At 37.3% G+C, this 22,162-nt stretch overlaps 1 protein-coding gene across 1 annotated transcript; it reads right to left on the bottom strand.

The window, feature by feature from the left end:
• Positions 1 to 1,883: 1,883 nt before the first annotated feature.
• LOC105059771 (protein NPG1) lies at positions 1,884 to 21,926 on the bottom strand. The gene is made up of 5 exons (XM_010943201.3): positions 21,457 to 21,926; positions 17,427 to 17,679; positions 16,051 to 17,261; positions 3,704 to 3,851; positions 1,884 to 2,404 (listed from the first exon to the last, which is right to left on the bottom strand). Exons 1-5 carry the CDS (start codon positions 21,628 to 21,630, stop codon positions 2,085 to 2,087), a joined length of 2,106 nt encoding a protein of 701 aa, XP_010941503.1. The 5' UTR covers positions 21,631 to 21,926; the 3' UTR covers positions 1,884 to 2,084.
• Positions 21,927 to 22,162: the final 236 nt, after the last annotated feature.

The following is a 22,162-nucleotide window of genomic DNA, read 5'->3' as shown; positions in this document are numbered from 1 at the left end:
GACTCCTCTACCTTGAGGAATGGCTCCTTACCATGATTTCCTACAACTTGTTCTTCTTTTTTCTAAGGCAATTCCAAAAAAGTTAATGACTTCAATATTTTGATATCATCAAAATCAAATCCTTCGAAAACAAAAATTTATTTAAAAATTTTTTAAGGAAAAAAATTTTAGGAAGCATGCCTCTTAATTATTTTAGAAAATATTTTCCTCCATGCAAATTTTTTTTTAATATCTTACAAAACATAAAACCTCTTCTTATTTACTTTTTGCTAATCCATATTTAAGAAACACAAATTATTTTGGGGATGGAGAAATTTTTTGAAAATATTTGAATCCATATGTTGAGAGTTTCTATGTATTGGAAGTTGTTAGAAATATCACCAAGTACTAAAAATTCAACCCCTCTCCAAAATTTAGAAAAATTAGAAGCAAAATCATAGAAACAATGTCTAAACATTTAAAGAAGTTAACTAGATATGTTGAAATTATCTATGTATGTTAAAAATATTTATATATGTTAAAATTATTTAAATATATTAAAAATATATTTTAAAATATCTAAAATTATTTTAAATAATAATAATAATAATAATAATAATAATAATAATAATAATAATAAGAACAAGAACAAGAACAACAACAATAACAATAACAATAACAATAACAATAATAACAATAACAATAACAATAACAATAACAATAATAATAATAATAATAATAATAATAATAATAATAATAATAATAATAATAAGGCATCCATTTATAGTGTCCATGTAGAAATTATTTTAAAAAAATATTTATCTCTATGTATAAATTATTTTAGATTTTAAAAAATATTTGAAGCCATCCATTTAAAATCCATATGCAAAGTTCTCATGCATCGAAAGCCATTAGAAATATCACGCATCCAGTGAATTTGATTGCAATGTATATAATAAAGTCTTGATATTTTCAGATCAACCGGCCATCATTCGCATCGGTTCCTAACTCTTATCTTAACCTTCCAGAAGAACAATATTTTTTTCGCTTGTCCATCTATAACCTCTACTTCTTTCTTCCCTGCAGCATAAGCTTGAATTTTACAATTCATAAGATGCAACTAACATACCAACATTCCTGGGGTTCACAACCAACAATAAAAATGTATAAATAATAATATTATAATAAACCTGTCATCCTTTTTTTTTTTTGATGAGATAATAAACTTGTCATCAGATTAACCAAAAATACTCTTTGGTTAAACAAAGCTGCCTTGACGATCAATGCACATGGTCAATAAAATGTAGACAGCCACTAATAAAAAGCCTATACAAATTTTGGTGGATTATTTTTGAAAAAAATCATACCACCGACTCCCAGCAGATAAGATTTAAAGTGCATAAACCTGGTCATGATATAACAAGCAACCCATTTTGCCAAAAAACACATTACACCACATGGTTTTGGTGCTGGTATCAGCTGTCAGTTTCCTTAAGAATAGCAGTCTGATTAAAGATAATCTCACCAACCAGCCTCATCCCAACTCTACAATGATCACTCAGATCAAACATCATGCCCTCATCATTGTGGTCAAACCCAGTATAGGTCCACTTTTTCTTTTCATGCAAAAATTCACATGTTACTTTGCTTTCTGCATTATGCTCTCAACTGGTGAAACACAAAAGCTTCCTGTAATATTACTCAGTGAGACCACAAACATTGTACACATAACCATCTGTTTTACTGTACTCTTTATCGGGCATGACTGTGATCCGTACAGCTCTGAGTCTGCCTGCTATCTACAACTGGTGGCAGTGAGAATCGCAAAGGAAAACCAAGGAAAAAATTGATATGATAAAATGTACATGATCAACACTTCTACTACTCTAGAGACAACCAAGACAAATTGCCTTCAAAGGTTTTTCATTAGCTAAATTTAAATACGGCCCAGGATGCAACAGCAGTGATACAATTACAGAGTAAAAAAATAAATTAAAAAAAAAAGCCACCAAACTAAACTCTATAAATACAATCTGCAGCTGAAATTCAATTCTCTTGGTTATGTACCAGGAAGGAAAAAAATTGGTGAGCCTTGCATTGAAGGCTCATAAGATTGAACTGAAACTCTCTACGGGATCTGATTCTTCTAGCATGGATGCTGCTTGGAAGCAGTCCACTGCATCAGCCAGCCTCCCCTCATTTCTATGAACCAATCCCAAGTAATACCAGGCAAGTTGATTGGTGGGTTCGAGCCTTAGAGCATCTGAGAGGAAGCTTCTGGCCACGGGCAAAGATTTTGAGCCTATCTTAGAAAGAAGGGAACCAATCGACACCTTGCAGGGCACATGGTCCAGCTCCATTGAAAGGGCATTGCTGTAAGCGGCCAATGCATCTTTAGTCTCTCCACGGACCTCATACATAGAACCTGATAAATCGCAGGAACAAAGACTGTCAATCTGTTCCCAGTTTTAACGAGGGAGCTTTTTATTTTGATACAAACCCAGCCAAAAGAAGACGGCAGTTTGAAGATAAATATAACTATACTAAAATAGGAACCTATAATAATAGCACCAGGAATGACTTGTTTGTGCATTTAATGCTCAGACACATGCAAGTAACATTGAAAGTTGATCAAACCTTCCAAAAACCTAAGATCCCACAAGAAAAATAAACAAAAAATAAAGAGAAAAGATAACATATGGGGAGGCCAAAAGTCAACCTTTGATCTTGGTGCTTAACTTTTCCTCTTTAAAAAGACTCTTTCTTTGGTTGAAGCAGAACTTAGTGAAGCTGGAAGGTATCATAAAGGTAGGAAAAGGACTTGACACAGAATTCAAGACTTAGATTGCATTAATGAAAACTGTGTCAGATTCAGACGAATATGTACTTGCTTTTTTATTTTTAGGAGTAACATCCCAAATCTGAATTTCCATTGCTTTTCTATTTGAATGATACTTCTAAAATAATCCATGAAGCACAACTGAAGCTAACAACAAGATACAGCTTAGAATGCTGATTTCCTGGCAGGATTAGCTTCACCTTCAGGAAACAATAATTACCAGTTGTAGTACTTCTATGCATTGATAGGTTTTTTTCCAACCAATGGACACCAATTGTAATGAAAGAAGGCTAAAAAATTTTCAACATCAGAAAAAGGAGCTGACAATCTTATACTGTTGCAGTGAAGTTGTTAAAAGAAATCTACATCAAGAAAAAAGAAATCAGTAATCTAAGAATCTCATACTGAAACATTTCTGTATGCATGCACATATAGACCTCATTACAGGGTTCTTAGAATTGCCAGGTACTTTTTTGATTTAGGATTTATTTTAGCAACTTCATTACAAAATTTGCATAATGAAGGAGTTGGCAATCTAAGAATGCTGAAGGGATGTGTGTGTGGGCATGCACATGCATGCAAACATGCGGATCATGGATTGCCAACTCCTCTGTTTAATGTAGAAAACTTATTTAACAATTTACTTCATAACAAGAATTTTAGATTCCTCCTTTTTGATGTAGAATTTCTTTTAACAATCTTTATGCCAAATTACATCCACCTCGGGAAGGAAGCAAGCTGCTTTTGCACAAGATGAACATAAATATCCCATACGATAAATTGTTAGCTATGGACAAATCACAAGCTTTCTATTTGATCAGCAGTACCAAAAAAACAGTAAACTATGACAGAGAGTATCACATGGATGAGAAGTCTGGTATCCACCTTCTGTATGCAGTATAGCAGCAGAGTACGGCTTCAGTGCCCTAGCCTTCTCCAAGCATATCTCAGCATCTTTCCAATGGGAAAGGCTAGAGTATAGATTCGCAAGACCTTGCCACACTTCAAACTCAGTGACCTTATCATCCTCAACCTGATGGAACATCAAAATAGAGATTAAGAACTAACAAGAACTTTTCCAAGAAGACAGCAAACCTTCCCTCCATGACCAACCGTCATTTTGGTCCTACAACACCCTTTGAAAGTTGGAAAATAATTAAAGATCCTCAAAACAAAAAATGCAAATAAAATCTCCAATATAATGACACCAGTCACATGTAATCATAAATGATCAATATGTCACACACATATAGGAGCCATGGCACTATGGGCCCATGCTCAAAAAAATGAGAGCACATGTACTTGCATGGTAACATGTATTCTCATAGACATAAGTATACCATCTGTCAACATACAAGCCCTTTACAATTCTCAGGTCCAGCTTCAATTTAACCGAACACAAGCCCATAGGTTCTATTGTAAACTTGCTTATTCAGGCAAAAGGATAATCATTTGCATCAAGGTTGCCGTACGGCCCTGAATCAGCTAGTTCCGGATGTACCAAACCACATCAAAGGGGAACCAGGACAGTTCCTCCTCATTTGAAAAATAAAAAGAATTGTTTCGAACTAGACAATTTGGAGCCGTACCAGTGCGAACCATCTAGTCCACACCGGTACAGGGTCAATTCAGGCTCTACCCCATCCCCCCACCCCCACCCCTGCTTCAACAATTGAGAGGGAGGTGATGAGGCCTCTCGTGCCTTCTTGAACCCTCACACTAAGTTTTTTAAAATCCTGAAAAATCCCAAAAAGCCGAATTTCACCAATTTTATGCCAAATTGAATCTCAAATTAGGAAAAATACCTTTCCTCCTCATTTCATGCTCTTTTTTTTCAGCACAAAAATCGGCAATACCATTAAAAATAGGAGATCATGCCAAATTTTTCGAGTTTGGCATGATTTCAAGATATGTTATAAATCTATGAATGATCTACACAATATCACCAAAATCATAATTTTTCATTAAGTCTATAATTTTTTAAATAAAAAATATATTTTTGGATTAAAATGAAAAAAATAAAATAATTGTCAAAAAATTTTAGTAAAAGTAATAGCATGATTAGGGACAAGGTCCGTGGAACTAGAACCAAGACCCATACCGCCTGACCGGCAGTACAAATTGGTACGGATCCATACTAGATCGGACCAACACAAACTAACATAGAAGAGAAGAAACAAATCGGGGAGGAGGAAAAGAGAGAAAGAGGAGAGGGAGGGAGAGGGAGGAAGGTGGCCAGAGGAGACACCGGCGGTGGCCACAAGCGGGCCGCAGGCACGCTAGAAGGGCCGCTAAGGCCTCCGCATCCTCCGCCAAATCTCAATCGAAAGAGATAGAGAGAGGGGGAGGGAAAGAAAAAGAGAGAGAGGAAGATGGTAGAGAGACCGCCGTGGCAGCGGGATGGCGAAATCGTAGCCTGCAGCTCCGTGTTCACAAAGTTTTTTTAAAAAATCTGGACCACAATGAAGCCGGCAATGGGTTTACCGGCTTCACTAGTCATTATCGTTTTTAAAAAAACACAATGAATAAGAGTGACTGCGGCCATGGCTCCATCCGTGCCTTTTCCGCCATCCGATGGCCACAGCGGCCATCTGGTATCCTCTGCTGGCCTCTCCACCGACTGCACCTCCCTTCGATATTGTCACTCCCCCTCTCTATATCTTGATTAAATGCCCTATCGAACAACAACAAACCTCCACGGCCCTCCAACGGCATCGACGGGCCACCGTTGGCCCTCCAACAATATCATCCCCTCTCTCCCTCCCCTCCTCTCTCTTTCCCTCTTTTTCTCCCCCTCATCTGATATTCTGAATTGACCGGCCAAACCATCCCAATTTATGACCAATATAGCTCAAAACGCCCTGAACTGTTCGATTCGAGATGGTTCGGCGAATGCTGATTAAGGGTATGCAAGTTACTCTCTATCGAAATTTGATGTTAATTTATTCAAGTTGGACGTGATTGTGCACACCATAATAAGCCCATATTTGAATAAATTTAAAAAATAAATGTTGTATGCATCCTCATGGGCTGAAAAAATATGTCGTGTGGATCAGAAGCAAATTAATTTTTTAAATATCTTATATTTAAAAATTATTTTTTAAATAAAAATACGAAAATAAATAACAAAAAAAGTATTACATATGGATAATTCAAAATATGTTCTGGCATAAAAAACTAATTTTTTGCACTATACAGAAAATTCGCTATTTTAACAAAAATTAAGTAGCATTACTCAAATAAAAATATATGTAGCATCGCTATTAGAGTTCTACACTATTTCGAATTAAAATAAATTTTATAGTCATTTTAACCTTAACAATAATTTATTAATTAAAATTTATTTAAAAATTATTTTAATGTAGTGTAAAAATTATTAAAAAATCATATTACTAGTAGATAATGTATAACTATTTTTCTGGACTAATTTGGAATGTGCTCGAATTTACAAAAATGGATCCACATAGGAAGAAGAACCTAGAGCATGATATTAGTTGGGTTATGGGCCCTACTCTCAGACCGACACCACTAGAGATAGAAGTGGTGCGACACAAAGTTCTAGGAAAGAAGGATAACTAGACTAAAGCGGCATCTGAGCAGTGGTTATCCTAACATGTCTATGTGCTGAGAAACACCTGCAAGAGGTTGGGCAATATGAAGTACTTTATCAATGTCAAAGCAATAAAGCAAATGGCTATTGAGAAGAGGACGAAGGTTGAACACCGAGCAGCATAGCCACCATCATATCCCCAAGGATACGGGGGGATTGAGAAATCCGTGCTCAATGATGAAAAAGAGAAAATTTAGGCTTCCATCTAGGCAAACCTGAATTACCAACAGCAATGGGATGAGATTGCCAGGCACAAGGCTCGATTTCAAGTTGAGTCTTCTCAATACAAGTTAGTCTCTAGTTCTGGAACCTCCATGGTAAATCCAGAGTTTAGAAAGATCCCCTTAGGAAGGTCATCGATGTAGATGGCAGCCAGGTAGTATCCATGTTTGAGACTTTTGCTAGCAAGAAAGAAAAGCACTTCAAGAAGATTCCACCAGGGACCACTATTCAGGATCTAGATCTATATGCCTTCCCAATTAGAGCTTCAAAGTAGCAGAGGATAAACAGAATGTTACTAAAGGACACGAAGGATATATGGAGAGCCATTGCATCATGGTTCCACCTTAGCCATATCCTAGCTAAAGCGACAGACAACAAGCACTACCAATCTATCATCACCTCCATCTAAGGTGCCGATGAGTATGGATCCGTCAGGCCAAAGGGTATCTATATTGATCTCAAATTAATAAAGAAGCTGATTGATCAAGTAGGAGAACACAATATCATGCAGGTGGTCATTGATAATGGCCCAAAATACATAACCACCAAAGAGATCTCGATGGATAGGCGGTCACATATATTCTAGACCACATATGCTGTATATTTTGTTGATCTTATGTTGATGGACATCAAAAAGATTCGAAGAGTGAAGCAAGTTGTGGAATCATCCCAATCTATCACATGGTTCATCTACAACGTCCAACCACACCTGGGTGCTTGCTTTGATGAGGAAGTATACAGAGGTGACATCTTGAGGTTAGCAGTCCCACCGTTTGCGATGAACCATATTGCACTTGATTGCCTCCTTGAGAAAAAAGCAGACCTGCATCAAATGTTCGTCAGTGTCGAGTGGCAAGAGAGCATGTAAGCTCAAGTCGGCACTGAGGAAACTCATGTGGAGGACTTGGTGACAAGCTAGCAATTTTGGCAAGAGGCTTATAGGATTGTGAAGGCTATCAAGCCATTATATAGAGCGTTGAGGATAGTGGATAGTGAGAGATGTCCCTAGATGAACTTCCTTTACTATGTGATGATGATTGCCAAGGCACAGATCAAGGAAGCAAACTTTAGGCATATGCAGGAGTATATTGATATCATCAACCAGAGATAAGATTATCAAATGAGTAGGAAGCTATATCTAGCAAGTAATTTCATTCATATACCTATTCATCATATACTATTGTGTATTTTGAGTATTGCTATACCAAATCAATTGTAAACTATATTGACAATCTACTATCTGAACCCAAGATTCTAGTACACCATCCCTAGGATAGGTATAGATATGGAACTCTTGGCTACCCTACATAATGTTATTTATAAGATGGAGCCTGATCCGAAGGTCGCTGCCTTATATTTGCATAAGGTGAGTTAACTTTGTCAACTTTGCCTATTCATATAAATAATTAATATCATATACCATATATGATGTATCTTTTTCATAGATGAAAATATTTAGGGAGAGCTCCGCTAGCTTTGACAACCCAGCAACTGTAGCAAGCAAACAGAGAATCAATCCGGGAATTTTATGATATGGAATACAACTATTGCTTGGATGTTACACAATAAGTATTTAAGATTGTCTAATATGTAGTTTTTTGAATGCTTTTGTAACCAAATGTTGGATCCACTTCCGTCTATTATCTAGGATCTAAATCCCCCACAGACGGTCTCCTCCAGCGACTAAGCGTAACTGGTCTACTTTCACTCCCATCCACAACAAACAACAAAACATCTAATGTAAAAGCGGTTGAATGATCTTGTATATGTCCGCTATAGCCTGTATCTACGACTGAAGTGCATTGAATAGGAAGTTGAGTTGAAGTAGAACAATCCACTTAATAACAACTTCGTGCAAGATGAAGAGGATCTGATGATTAGGTGGCTTAAGGGCCCGTAGTAGGAGCTAGAGCTTGATGGCTAGGATTGCCTCCTCAAGCAGCCAGTTTCACAGCCAAAGAGACTAAGGTGGTTGCAGAGAAACAAGTAAAAATGACATATTCCATGCTCACTTCCAATCGATTAGCCACAGGCATTAGAGGGAAGCCGATCAGTGCATAGAACGGTTTGAGCAAGAGATGCTAAGGAAAGGCCATCATGATGCCCAATCTAGTCAGGGTGGAGGACCTAGTCGACCCTACCAGCAAAATCAAGGCAAGAAGGCAGCTATTCAGGTCAGCAAGAAAGGCAAAAGACAGCTACACCTTCTTTGTAGAGACTCAAGGAGGAATCCGTTCACTCTGATTTAGAGACCAACAAACCATCAGATCACCGATTGCCTAGATTATCATGCGATATCAATGATGATAGTTCATCCATTGATGCATCTAGAGGCCAGAAAGGTAGCAGGCACAAGACATCACAATTCATCACTTGCATCTCTAAAGTAATCTTTGATTCATCAGTGAGTCTCAATTTACTCATGTCACACGGGATAGGAAGGATGGTGCACAACTTGATAGAGCATGCAAGGGCACCATTGCATACAGGAGACAGGCTCCTCATTGTCATTCAAAAAATGTAATGTCACTATAGCTGATGACAATGCATGTGGAGTAGGATCCTTCGACATATCTGGTTCTGAGTCACATATCAGATCCTATTCCATGCTAACAGCTCACGATCCATATGCATATGGATCGTTTGAGGTGTCATACTCAAGTAGTTACTATCCTTCACAGCCTCAGCTATCTTTCAAGTCAAATTTTACTATTAGTATCTTTGGATGGCAACCCAATCTTAAGTCAAACGGATGACTCCTCCCAAAGTAGCTATCCAAGTGGATTACGGAAGGATCATGAAGGCCTATCACAATATGGATCTCTTGGAGAATCGGTGTGATGCTCTTCTAAAATACTATTATGATCTCGATGTCTATGAGTCACATTGACACTCCACAAGTTTTAAATATTAGTCTGTTTTTTGTACTTTAAATATATTAAAATTAATTTAATTTGTTGCATTGCATATATTTTTACTTATAAATACATTGGTTGGGTAGGTCTCAGTTTTATTTCATGATAAAAAGACATCAAAACAAAGTTAAAATCACAAACTGGACAACAAACCAATAAAATTTTCAAGTACAAATCCAAAAAAAAATTGAGAACAGAAAAATTGAAAAAATCAAAAAATCAAAATGGCATACCAAATGTTAGTACTGCACCATACCGAACAAATACCGTGCCATACCGCCTGCCGATCGGTATGAATCCTGATACCAGTACAATGCATTTTTTTTATTCTCGATCTTTTTCCTGATCTTAGTGAATTTTCCTATAGTTCACAAGAAAAGATATTCTTTTCTGATTTTATGAATTTTCTCCTATGGCACATGTGCACAAACACATAGCATCAATATACAAGTAATTAATACATTTCTCAGATCCAATTTTCCTATCCAAACCATCAGACAATGATTGATTAATTGATTCACACAAGTAAGCCACATGTATTCCCTCTCTCACATTCTTTTTTTTCTTGATTCAAATGAATTTTCTTAGTACCAAAAAATGGGAAATTTGTCTAGTTATGGTTCATTCATCCCCTCACCACAAGAAAAAAGAAGAAAAAGAAAAGAACACTTTTTATGTTTTCTGTTGCCAGGCATGTATCACTGGACTTTTTTTTCCTATACTACTAAGGTTTACTGAAGATCTATATATCAATATACAAATATTCGGCAAGTAATATTGGAGCAAAATATACTATGTCAACATGACTCGTAACAGAAAGCAATAAAAAATATCAATCCCTTTTCTTATCCTGTGTTTGGTTGGAATCATGAGAGGGAGGATGGATGAGGATGGAAGAATAGATGGCCTCCATCCATTATTTGAATCAAAAAGTTTTAAAGAAGATGGATGAAAAAGGAGGGATTACCCATCTATCCTGACTCACCAATTTGTATTCTTCCAATTGAGAGGATGCACAAAAAGATAGATAGAGCATTTGACAAGTGGGTTTTTCATTAACAAAATTATTCCTCATTAGTTTTTTGGACAAAACTGTAACACTTTTTCATTTTTTTATTCATATTATTTATTTATATTTTTATTTTATCTATACTATTAATCCTATACTATTAAATTTTATTACTAATTATTTTAACTTTAGCACATAATTTTCATAATTACAATTAAATAATTAGAATTATCTTTTATTTTTCTTTTTATTACTATTTTTAATTAACTATTTATATAAAATCAATTAACTATTTAAATTAAATTATAAATTAATTATTTATTTATATAATTTTTTATATAATTATAAAAATTATAAAAATTATAAGTTTGTACATTGTTTACTTTTTTAGTATAAATAAGTATTATAAATTGATGATAATAATAATACTAAAATTTTTTATTAAAAGATAATTAATGTAAATATCATACAAATATCATCCATCATTCCTCTTATTCCTTCTATACCAAACAGAAGAGAAAATCATTCTTATCCATCCTCCCATGCTTTACCAAACATATAAGAGGATGGATGGATTTTCCATCCTTCGTCCTCTATCCATCTTTCCTCCAATCTATCCTTCGTACCAAACCGACGATTAATGTTGTCCATGAATTAGATACGTATTTAAAAGATTCACCACTATATATTCACACAGTGAAACAAAACTTTGAGAGATCATCAAGTAAAAAGGTAGCAACCAACAAACTGTAGGCAAGAAAAAGGTGGAAAAAGCCAACACGTCTAAGCTGAACAATGAAGGAACATTTGGTAAACAAGAGAGGACTCAAATTTACATAAGATGGTCTAAAAAAAGAAGACCCATGCAAATTTAAATGGAAGTTCTTAAAATGTTTCTACAAGGCTAAAGCAAATCAAGTGTTTGGCGAATACGATGACATTAGTGATTTGTCTAGCAAACCACATCTATACAGGATAAATTTTGTGGTTGCAGCGAAATTTAACACCTTCCATTTCCTGTCTATCAGAGATTTTCTCCATATCCAGCGCAGAATCAAACAATGAGGCACCACATGGAAAAGCTATAGTTACAGAACTAGAAATATACATGCTATGAACTTTTAATTAATGTGTGTTCCTGCTAGATCACACACAGTGAGCGAAATACATTCAAATGATCCAAGTTGACTGTTACAAAGTGCAGAGCGTTACTGAACAAAATAGCATTCAACATAATCATTTTATCTCACAGATAACAAACTGCAAACTCCCAAGTAAACAGCTCTTGCAAAATCTCACCATAAGCCAAAATTTCCAAACACTGCTTCCTACTTCAGATATCATCCTGATCATGGTTCGCCGTACCGGACCGAACCGCCCGGTACGTGACGTACCGAGCCGGACCGGCGCCTTACCGGTCTGGTTCGGACCTTTTTTTCGAAAACCCCCTCGAACCGCACCGAACCGCCCGGTTCGGTCCAGTTCGCATCCATACCTTCCAAAACCGGGCAGTATGGTCGGTTCGGTACCGGTTCGGCGTGAACCGAACCGTACCGACAGGAAAAAGTGGAGAGGGGGGAGCGGAGACGGGGGTGGGGTCGGAGAGTTTTTAAATTGCTGAGAGGCGTTAGAGTTCTTTGAGAAGTCTCAGAGAACTCCCGAAGCGTATGAAGGTCTCAACGAAACCATTGAGACCTCCGAAAAATTAGAAAAAAATAAAAAAACTCTGTCAAATTGCAGGAGTGGTTCGAGGAGAAGCTGATCTTTGGCCAGAGGTTAGATAATGTGTTATTTTCTTAGTAAATATTTTTTATTTTTGTTGTTAAAAATAAGATAAGAATGAGAAAGAATGAAAATAAGAGAAAATCATGCCAAAATCTTGTGATTTTGGTATGATTTAATTATATGTGATAGATCTTTGGAAGATCTACACGATGATACCAAAATTATTAATTTTCATTAATTATATATTTTTTAAATATTTATTTATTTAAAAATTTAAAAAAAATTAAATTTTAGAAAAAATTTTGGTAGTAGTAGCCATGGATCTGATGATCAGGGAGGAACTGAAGGACAGGAGACCACCGTTTATGAAACACAGCCACAGAATTATATTCGATTCACCGGTGAGTCTCAGTTTACACGTCACACAAGATAGGGATCATGGTGGACAAGTCGGTAGAGATCGTAGGAAGCCGATTTCATATAAACAATGGGTCCTAGAGGTCGTCCAGCACATGATGCAGCTGCGGACGATCTTGCACGTGGAGTAGGGTCCATGGATGTATCTGAATCATCCTCGTATTATGGATCCTATTATCCACAGTCACCTTATGATCCATATGCATATGGTGCATCCGAGGCATCATCTTCTAGTGGTTACTACCCTATGCAACCTGGAGCATCTTACGGATCAGATTTTGCTACTGGCATATTTGGATGGGCTTCTCCACAACTGTACCATCATCTCGAGGATACTTCTCAAAATCAAAATTTTAGCGAGAGATCTGAGATGTCTTACAATCCAGAGAGGATGCCTTATGGGATGATGAATATTCGAGAGTACGGTGCAGCTTGGCTAGAGGGTTAGACTGATGTCCCTTCAGACTATATTGATGATCCAAACATCAACGAGCGTCACAGACACTCGACAAGAAATTAAATGCAGAGTACATCTTAAGCTTCGTATATCAGTTATTGCACTTTGTATTTAAATATTTAGATACATTTTAATGCATATTTTATATATTTTTTCTTTAGTTTTAAGATGACACAGTTGAAATATAATGTAAATAAATATATGTTTGAAATTTTGGATCAAGAGTCTTTGTACCACAATCTAACTCCAAATTGAACCCAAATATGTCAATAATATGCAATATAATGACATATTGAGGTTGTATTTATCAATTATTAACTTCAAAAATCCAAAAAAAATAAAAATCGAAAAAAATATTGTGTACCGGTACCGGACCGGTACGCTTGGGCATACCGAGTGTCGGTACGGTACGGTACCGGTACCGTACCGTACCAGTCCGGCACCGGCACGCCGTCCGGTACCGGTATAGTGAACCTTGATCCTGATCATCACAAAGTCCAGCAAAATGGAATCCCACCAAAAACGATCAAAAAGCTAATTATACAGGGATAGAAACTTGCTACCTCTATTTTCTTTTTGACAAGTCCATTACCATGATCATCAAGTTTTATCACATTTATTTGGAATTTGGAATCCAATAGGTCACATACTTTAAAATTTAATCTTGATCTAATTTTATTTGAACTTATTATAAGTTCCAAGGGTTAATTTGATATGCTAGTACATTGTGTTAATCCATGTTCCTAATTTGGTTAGTTCAGAGTATTTGAGCTAGACTTAACCTGTTGCCTTAAACCTAATTAGATTAGATCTATATTTAATTGATTTCTTGCCTTTACATAGAAGTGTTTCATGTGTGAAAGAAGTTCTCTATGCCACCCACCTAAATTCAATGCCAAAATTTATGAGTGTGGTAAAAGAAGAGTCTTTCTTTTAATGCATCTCTTTGTTTCCCACTCCATTTATTTCTTTTACACATCATTAACATATGATATTTATGGATGTGGAAGAGGAGGAGTTTTTCTACACTTGAGACTCCTCCACACCATTTATTCTTACATGAGGATTCATTTCTCCATGTGAGAAGGTGGAGCATCAAGAGTTGGTGCCCCTTAGGAGACCCATGCACCTCTTCATTTCCTATTTATAGGGGCACCCCCTATAGATTTTGATGCAGATATCCTAGCATTTGGGCATGGGATAAGTGAGGATTAAGCAAAAAAACTTTGAAAAAAATTAAAAAAAAAGAGAAGAAAAAATAAAAAGAGAGAGAAGAAGAGAGAAAAAGGTAAGTAAGGACTGCTTGACCTAAGATTTGGTTTTTTCATGTGTGGGAGTACCAAATCAAACTCTAGATGGTGAGATCTCTTGAGAAGAGATAATTTGAAGCCTCTGAGGACTATAAATGACTTTTAGAACAGCCTGCACTTGTTCACTATAGACAACAGGTTGCAGAATGTAACAGACACTACTCATATAAACTCACCAGCACAGCCAGTTCCAGGTGGTGCTTACTGAAAGCCAAAATATTCCAAACTCATAAACATATCATTTATCATTCCAATCACCACAAAAATCAATCAATCATGGCATTTCACCAAGACAACTAAGAAACCAATTGGGAGCACAAACACTATCTTTCTTTTCATGAATCCATAACAATAACCATCAAGCATTATCCGCTAGAGGCATCACTATCTGAAAAGCTTGTGGACAATGTACAGTATTTTAAATAGCTTACACTTACCTCTATATGGTGCTGCAGGCAACACATAGCAAATTGGACCAGCATGCTACTCCTGTGAACTACTAATAACAGCTAATTCTCGTGGGCACAATGTTCAAGACAAAATTTTCAATCCATAGCCCCTATTCCAGATATTGTTTTGATCAACAGAGGAATTCATCAACATAAAATTCCAACCATGTATAACAGAACACAAACTAAGAACACATGCAGTTGACAATAACCATCTACCCTAATTTCAGCTGGTCAAAATGGCATCACCATCCAAAAGGCTCTGCAACTTGTGTCCAAATTTACAATAGTCCACACTTGACTCTATATAATACAGATAACAGTAGCAAAGGAAACAGCATGTTACCCCTATATACTCTTTAGCACATTCCACTCTTGTTAGTACTTAATCTAAACCCAAAGTTCAAATCTAATCACTATTTCATATAATAATCTAATCTCCACACAGAATTTTCAATGTTGTATGCCAACAAGAACAAGCCAGAAATGGATTAGAGGATACAAAGTTGTTGTGTCTTCTTTTCTTTTCAACTGCTTATAATTATTAGCCTTATGCCAACTATTTGAGTTGGTTTTGCAGATTATTTTTCAGAGTCATATAAATTCAAGGTTATATTTGCTGTCATTCTAAGCTTTTTCAACATGCTTTCTAACAACTTCTGTCCACAACAGCGCAGGTCCTTCCCTTCTCTTTCCATCCCTTTGATCCAAAACTGAGCCCCTTGGCTCCATCAAGCCCTCCAAAAATCTCAGTTGCACCATATATACCATCACAAGTGATTTTCCCAAATGATTCTTTCAACCAATTAAAAGCCAAAAACTGGGGTTAGCAGTTGCACTTGTGCTTAAAAAAAGGCAGGCACATGCACTGAGAGGAGAAGAGAGAAGTGGTGCCCATTTGTATGGGACATCCTTCAGATTATGAACCATAAAATGAAAAAGTGGACCTCTACCATTTTGGGCTTGAACAAATCTTCTAAATCAAATGTCAGAAATCATAGCAAAGTGGATGTGAGTAGTAGATAAAATCATATGAACATGCTGAAGAAAGAAGAGCAAGAAAATGTATAAAAAAAAAAATTGGAAAAAAATCTATATAACTCAGAAACAAGGCAAACCTTAGTGCTGTTCTTGGAAGATCCAAAGGCCTTTCTTTGGGCTTGAACAAGCGCAAGCAAGAAACGATATGATTCAACTGCATCTGTTGGCAACAATTGAGCTACTTTCAATTTAGCCTTAATTCTGAGTAGTGGTCCCTGTTCCCACTTTGCAGTCTCATCTAATGCAGCATCAGTAACAACTTCAGCCTCTGAATATCGTTGTTGAGCAGACAGAACCAAAGCAAGCAAACGCCAACCTTTAGATATAGATCCACCAGTTGCATCAATAAACTCTTTTGCACATCGGAGTGCAGCATTCATATTGCGCTGCTCAGCATATTCGAGGCCTAAGTCAAAAATCAAGTCTGGGTTATTGCGGTCAAGTGCAATTGCCTCATCTAGTGACCTTAAAGCCTCAGCTTGCAAGCGAGTCCTCTCGTGGTCTGACAAAGCAATTTTAGCTTGCTTCCCCAAACAAATACCCAAGAAACGGAGAGCTACACACTTTAGATGCTCATCTACGCTGCGAGCATTTGTGATAGCTCTCCTGGCATATTCTACTCCCTCTGAAGCAAGAAGACAATCCTCACTACAGATCTTAGCAGCCAATAACAATGCCATTATATCATTAGGGCTTTCATGCCTGTTTAAAGACTTTCTCAACAAATTCAAAGCAGATCTGCTCTGCCCTGCTCCACTGTAACAAAGAGCCAAACTGTACCACCTTTCACAGCGTGGATATATTCCAGGCATGACCTCTTCAAAGTGCCTTCCCAATACAGAAGTCTCGCCGCATAGGGATAGAGCAAAAGTAAAGTGCTCCATCACTGAAGGATCCCATTCAGTCTTACCAAGGTACCATTTCCTTAGCAAAATCATTAAAAGTAAAATCGCCTCTTCCAGATTGTTCTTAGGAATGAACGAACCTTCAATTTGGGAAGCCAAACTGGGTGGGCTAGCTTCTACACCACCGTACAACAAAAATACAGCAAACCTTTTCTGAATCCTTACACAGCATTCTTCATCAAGGTTCCACTGGCTGAGAAGAGCGCGTCTGTAAGAAGCTAAAGCTTCCTGATGGCGCCCAGCTTGCTTCCATAGTTCTGGAAGGACCTCCACAGCCTTACTAACAGTTTCCTGTAACTTTTGTTCCACCAGAACATCTGGTATACCATGTTGGAATATTTTTTCCACAGCATCAAGGACACTTTTACATTCCTGAGCAGCTTCTGCAACAAACAAGAAATCTTTCTTAAAAATCCGTGCTTTCCTGTTAATGTAACAAGAATGCGATAGAAAAAACAAATAAAACAATAAAAGAGGAAAAGCTAAGTTAATGTATCTTCATGGGAGTTTTGTAATAAATCCGGTCATAAATAATTTTGAATCAATACCAGTGGCTTTGTTGAGTCTTTGAAGGGACATGGACTTCAAGTATATGGCTTCAAGGACAAGGCTAGCAGCATGCTGAGACACCTGGTGTATTGACTCAGTACGTGAGCGGTTCCGCCTTGAAGCAGGTTTTTCAGAGAAGGTGGGTTGCAAACGCTGTATGGCGGTCTGGAGGTCTATTCCATCAAATACACGAAGAGCAGATTCCACATTGCCTCTCTGATATTCCAGCCTCCCAAGGAGTGCTCTTGCTTCCTTGATTATTTCAAGAAAACATGCATGCAAGACAATAGGGTCAATCATGTATCACCATATAATAGCAAAAAGCATGCCTTAAAAACAAATCTATATTTTTCAATCAATGCAAGAAAGAAGAGATAAATATGCAGAACATCATTTAGGAAGAAATATGCTGGACCTTCAGGATCAAATTCTGAATCACCACAACTACATTGCATATAAAACTTTTGCCATGGTAAACAACTTACATAGCAATATTTTATGCCTTTTAAGATCATGAGTTATCAAAATTATCTCACACATTAAGATGTTGAAAGTCATTACAGTTCAATAATACTAGCTACCATTGTTTATTCTTTAAGCCTAATATCTGGCATAGTGAAGCTTATTCTCATTTGCTTCAAGATCTCAAGTCTCGAACGCATGCCTAGCAGAAACTGCTGCCAAGAGCAAGAGCAAGTGGCAAATAAGAGACACAGAGAGAGAGAGAGAGAGAGAGAGAGAGAGAGACAGAGAGAGAGAGAGAGAGAGGGCACCAATACAAGCTAAAGATTAGCAAATCTGATAAGCAAAATTAGAAGTTCAAAGTCCAAGTACCCATAGTTTAAAGCCTAAAATACAACGAGCAAAATCAGCATGGTAATAAATTATTTTAGTCATTGAACATCAAAATCCAAGGGCATCAATGCCACAACTGTGCAAAGGAGTAGTGTTGTGTCAGCCAAGGAAGGACAAAATGTTTCATATTAATCATAGTTCAATACAGTACAGAGAATAAGATTGAGGGAGCAAAAGGGCGAATGAAAGTCATATAGAACACATGATTTACGTTGTTGCATAGGTGGTTGTTTAGTCAAGCTTCATTAAATTTTAGCCAATGAAACAAATCTGCTTGTTAAGTCAAATCCTGTTAACTTTTAGTTAACGAATTAAATCTGACTGACAAGCAAAATGGAGGAAAATAATTCTAGAATCTTAGTTGTCCGAGGGAAGTGAAGGCAACAATATTACTCTAACCTTTCAACAACCCAAGATGGCAAGTCTTCATTTGGCAATGCATGAGTATTGTTTCCATTACCAACATTTGAGACAATTAAATGCAAATAATGTTCGTGGCTACAAAATGTTTCCATGATTAACTTAAGCCTACCTCAACCTTATTCATAAACATGACTCTGTGCCTACGCCTAGAAAATGGTCTTTGCATTCCACTGATGCGAAGTGTATAACTCCATCTGTATCCCATGACAAGTTGCGAACCTGTGATGATTGCATTACTTACAATAAGCATCTAGACTTCCCTCCATTTTTCTCTGATTACACATACTTCTATTTATTGCAACTTGTAACTTTCTTTGAAAGGGCCTTCTCATGGCATCAAAGTTTGCTATACTGGTACTGGGTACCATACTGGCACCTTATTGGTACAGTGCTGTATATCCCCATACTGACACAGAATCAAAAGACCCTTTTCCCATGCCCAGCTACGGTATCTCCCAAAAAATCAGGCAGTATAGGTCAATACAAACATAACCGGTCAGTTCTACCAGGTACATGCCAGATAGGACTCTACGCTATATCAAACCTTTGTATCATACTGACATGCTATAGTACACATTGTGCCGAGCAGTATGAGTCGGTATAATGAACAATGCATGGAATACAATTCTTCTAATTCTTTCGATATTATGCAATGTGTTGAAATCTTTCAGCTATTGGATATAGTAAATCAAATTTTTCTTGACATCAAATGTTTCCACTGCATAAAGCTTGTCCTAAAGCTTATTCAGATACTTGACTTGTAATCAAAATAAAATGAAATTTTACTTACCCTTTTTTTCTTGCAACTTGATAAACGTAGTCAAAGTCAATAAAAATTCCACCAATAAGAACTTCTATAGATTACATGCATAACATAAACACACACAAATAGTATGTGTATGAGTATTAGTTACACCATTCCCTTTACACAAGGGTTTCTTGCACATCTCATGTAAGCTCCATACTTTTTGGCAAATATTACAATATCAAATCACTTTTCCATGGTCTAATGAATGATAAGAAAAGGGGTTTCCCTGCTGGTTGTGTTCAATCAAATCAATAGCCTTTTTACATTAACAAGATATTTGCTAGCTCTGCCCTATTATAATTCTAATGAAATTAGGGTGCACTATTATTTTTGCTAAATTAATGGTGAGTTTTCTAAGGTCTCCTTTATACCGTAAATAATGATAAACTCAATTGGTTTTGAATTTAAAGAGACAAGCAAGGGTTTAAATCCTAGTACTGTGGCATGTGCCAATTCAGTCCCAGGCGAATATGGTACATGGAAACATCAGGGCACAGCAGAATGAATAACAACAAAAATGAAGAGAAACATAGAAGCCAAAAATTAACTAAAAGGTTGATCTGCGGATATGTCAAGCCATCCAAATGTCAAAATGCAACCACCCCAGTTAGGATAAACTAAGACAATCCAGTTTGGAGATACCTGAGATCAAATGTGTCCAAGGAGCTGATTTCTCTCCAGTCAATACAGCACCTTCTAGGCAGATTGAATTCTTAACGCTTGGAGAAATAAACATAAAAAGCAAACAAGAACAGATTGCATGTGCATAGTTTCCACTAAGTCATAGATGCTCTAAGACCTTGTTCCAGAAAAATAGAAGGTTCCCCATCCAAATAGTTCCTTGGTTTAGGAACCATGCGTATCCCAGCTGTTCTTGGACACTGATAATGATTATTGAAAACTTAAATTATATACCTTCATATAAGTGGAAGCTTCCTCTAACTTACTGAATTTATCCCCACTGTGTATATGCATGAACATTAGTGTGCCTACCCTTGATCAAAACTATTGTCTATTTTGGGAACTTGCACAGGCTACCACTTGCATGATATTAGTATCAGATAAAAAAACTACATCAATCATCCAAACAGTAAACTATATACCATACTGCCCCTTTTATCTATTTCCCAATTTGAAATCAACTATAGTGAACCTGTTAATATTATTAATACATAATTATGGAGCACGTATTCATATTAGTAGCACCAGTGACAGCTTCCCCCCCACTGCCATACCTAGATCAGCCCTTTCTGCGACTCCAATACATGCAAATATAGTTTGAAGTGGGAAATAAGAATATAACTATAGGAAAAGACAATCTTTACTACTATATACTTCAATTCGGTCTCCAACCTACCAAAATGATGCCAATCTCACCCAAACATGCCCTGGCTAGAAAATTGGCGCAAGTCTGAGAGTTGGTGCCAATTGAAAATTAATATTGTATCAGTGAAATCAGTCAGATTCCACATATATCTTGAAATAAGTTGCATATGCTCACAACATTTTGAGCTAAACAGCTTTCAATTCCATGATGAATTTCCATCTCTGCAATATAAGGCTCCACTCCAGCTTCAGAACCCTTCACATGCTAGAGTCCAGCTTCAGAATCTTCCACGTGCTAGAGCTCCCACAATGACATACGTATTTTATTAAAAAGGAAGACATTGATTCAATTATATCCTGATGTAGGTTATTTTCAGTCTTTATTTATCCACAATCACTGACAACATATTTCGAGCCAATTTCCCTCGTAAATCTCAAAAGTTTCTGCTTCAGTACTCCAAGAAGAAAGCCTCATTATGCCAATGGTACCAAACCACTTAGGAAAACCACCATTATTGTTCACGATCAGACGCTCAAAAATCAAACATGAGAGAGATCGCGCGAACGAACCCTAAATAAATCAGATTTTTGTCGGAAAAGGAAAGGAGAAAAGGAACCTCGTAATTGAGGGAGAGCCCTTCCCTCAGCGACGATTCTGCCTCCTGGATGTTGCCCTCATCGAGCTTGGCCTCCACCTCGGCGGTCTTCATCGTGAGGCCGTTGATCGACACCTCCCTCACCGACGATATCCCATCCTCCTCACCGCCGTCGCTGTCTCCGTCGAAACCCATCGCGACGCCCGAACCAGCCGCCCGCCCCCTCCTCCGCCTCCACCCACGCGCATCCGATCCAGTCCTCGAGCCGATCGACGATCTAAACGCCACCGAGAACGGTGAAAAGAATGGGAGAAAATGGATGGAAAAAGGAGGGAAAAAATCCGATCAAAACGGGGTGGAAGGGATCGAAATGGTGGTCGGAGATCGGATCGCGGAGAGAATGGCGACGAATTCCGCGGCGAGTCCTCCGGGTCGCCTCATGGTTGGAAGGGGCCTCGGGACGGTGACGGGAAGCGGGTTTTAAATAGGGGAAGAAGGGTGACGGGCGGTGACGGGAACGAGGAGAGGGCGACGAGCACGAGATCCACGGTCGCTCTGACCTGGGGCAAAGAAAAATATAAAAGATAAACGAGACATGTCCAATATTGATGTTAGTTAGGGTGTTTTAGGTAGGATGGTAAAACTTGAACTCAATTCGGCAATCCATATGCCGTTAACATTTCTTTTACGATGTTTTTTAGGTAAGTCATGAAAAAATTGTACGAGT

This window comes from Elaeis guineensis, chromosome 10 (genome assembly GCF_000442705.2).
Source record: "Elaeis guineensis isolate ETL-2024a chromosome 10, EG11, whole genome shotgun sequence".
Classification (NCBI taxonomy): domain Eukaryota; kingdom Viridiplantae; phylum Streptophyta; class Magnoliopsida; order Arecales; family Arecaceae; genus Elaeis; species Elaeis guineensis.
The sequence above is the reverse complement of the archived record's forward strand: the minus strand, read 5'-3'. Positions and strand labels throughout refer to the sequence as shown.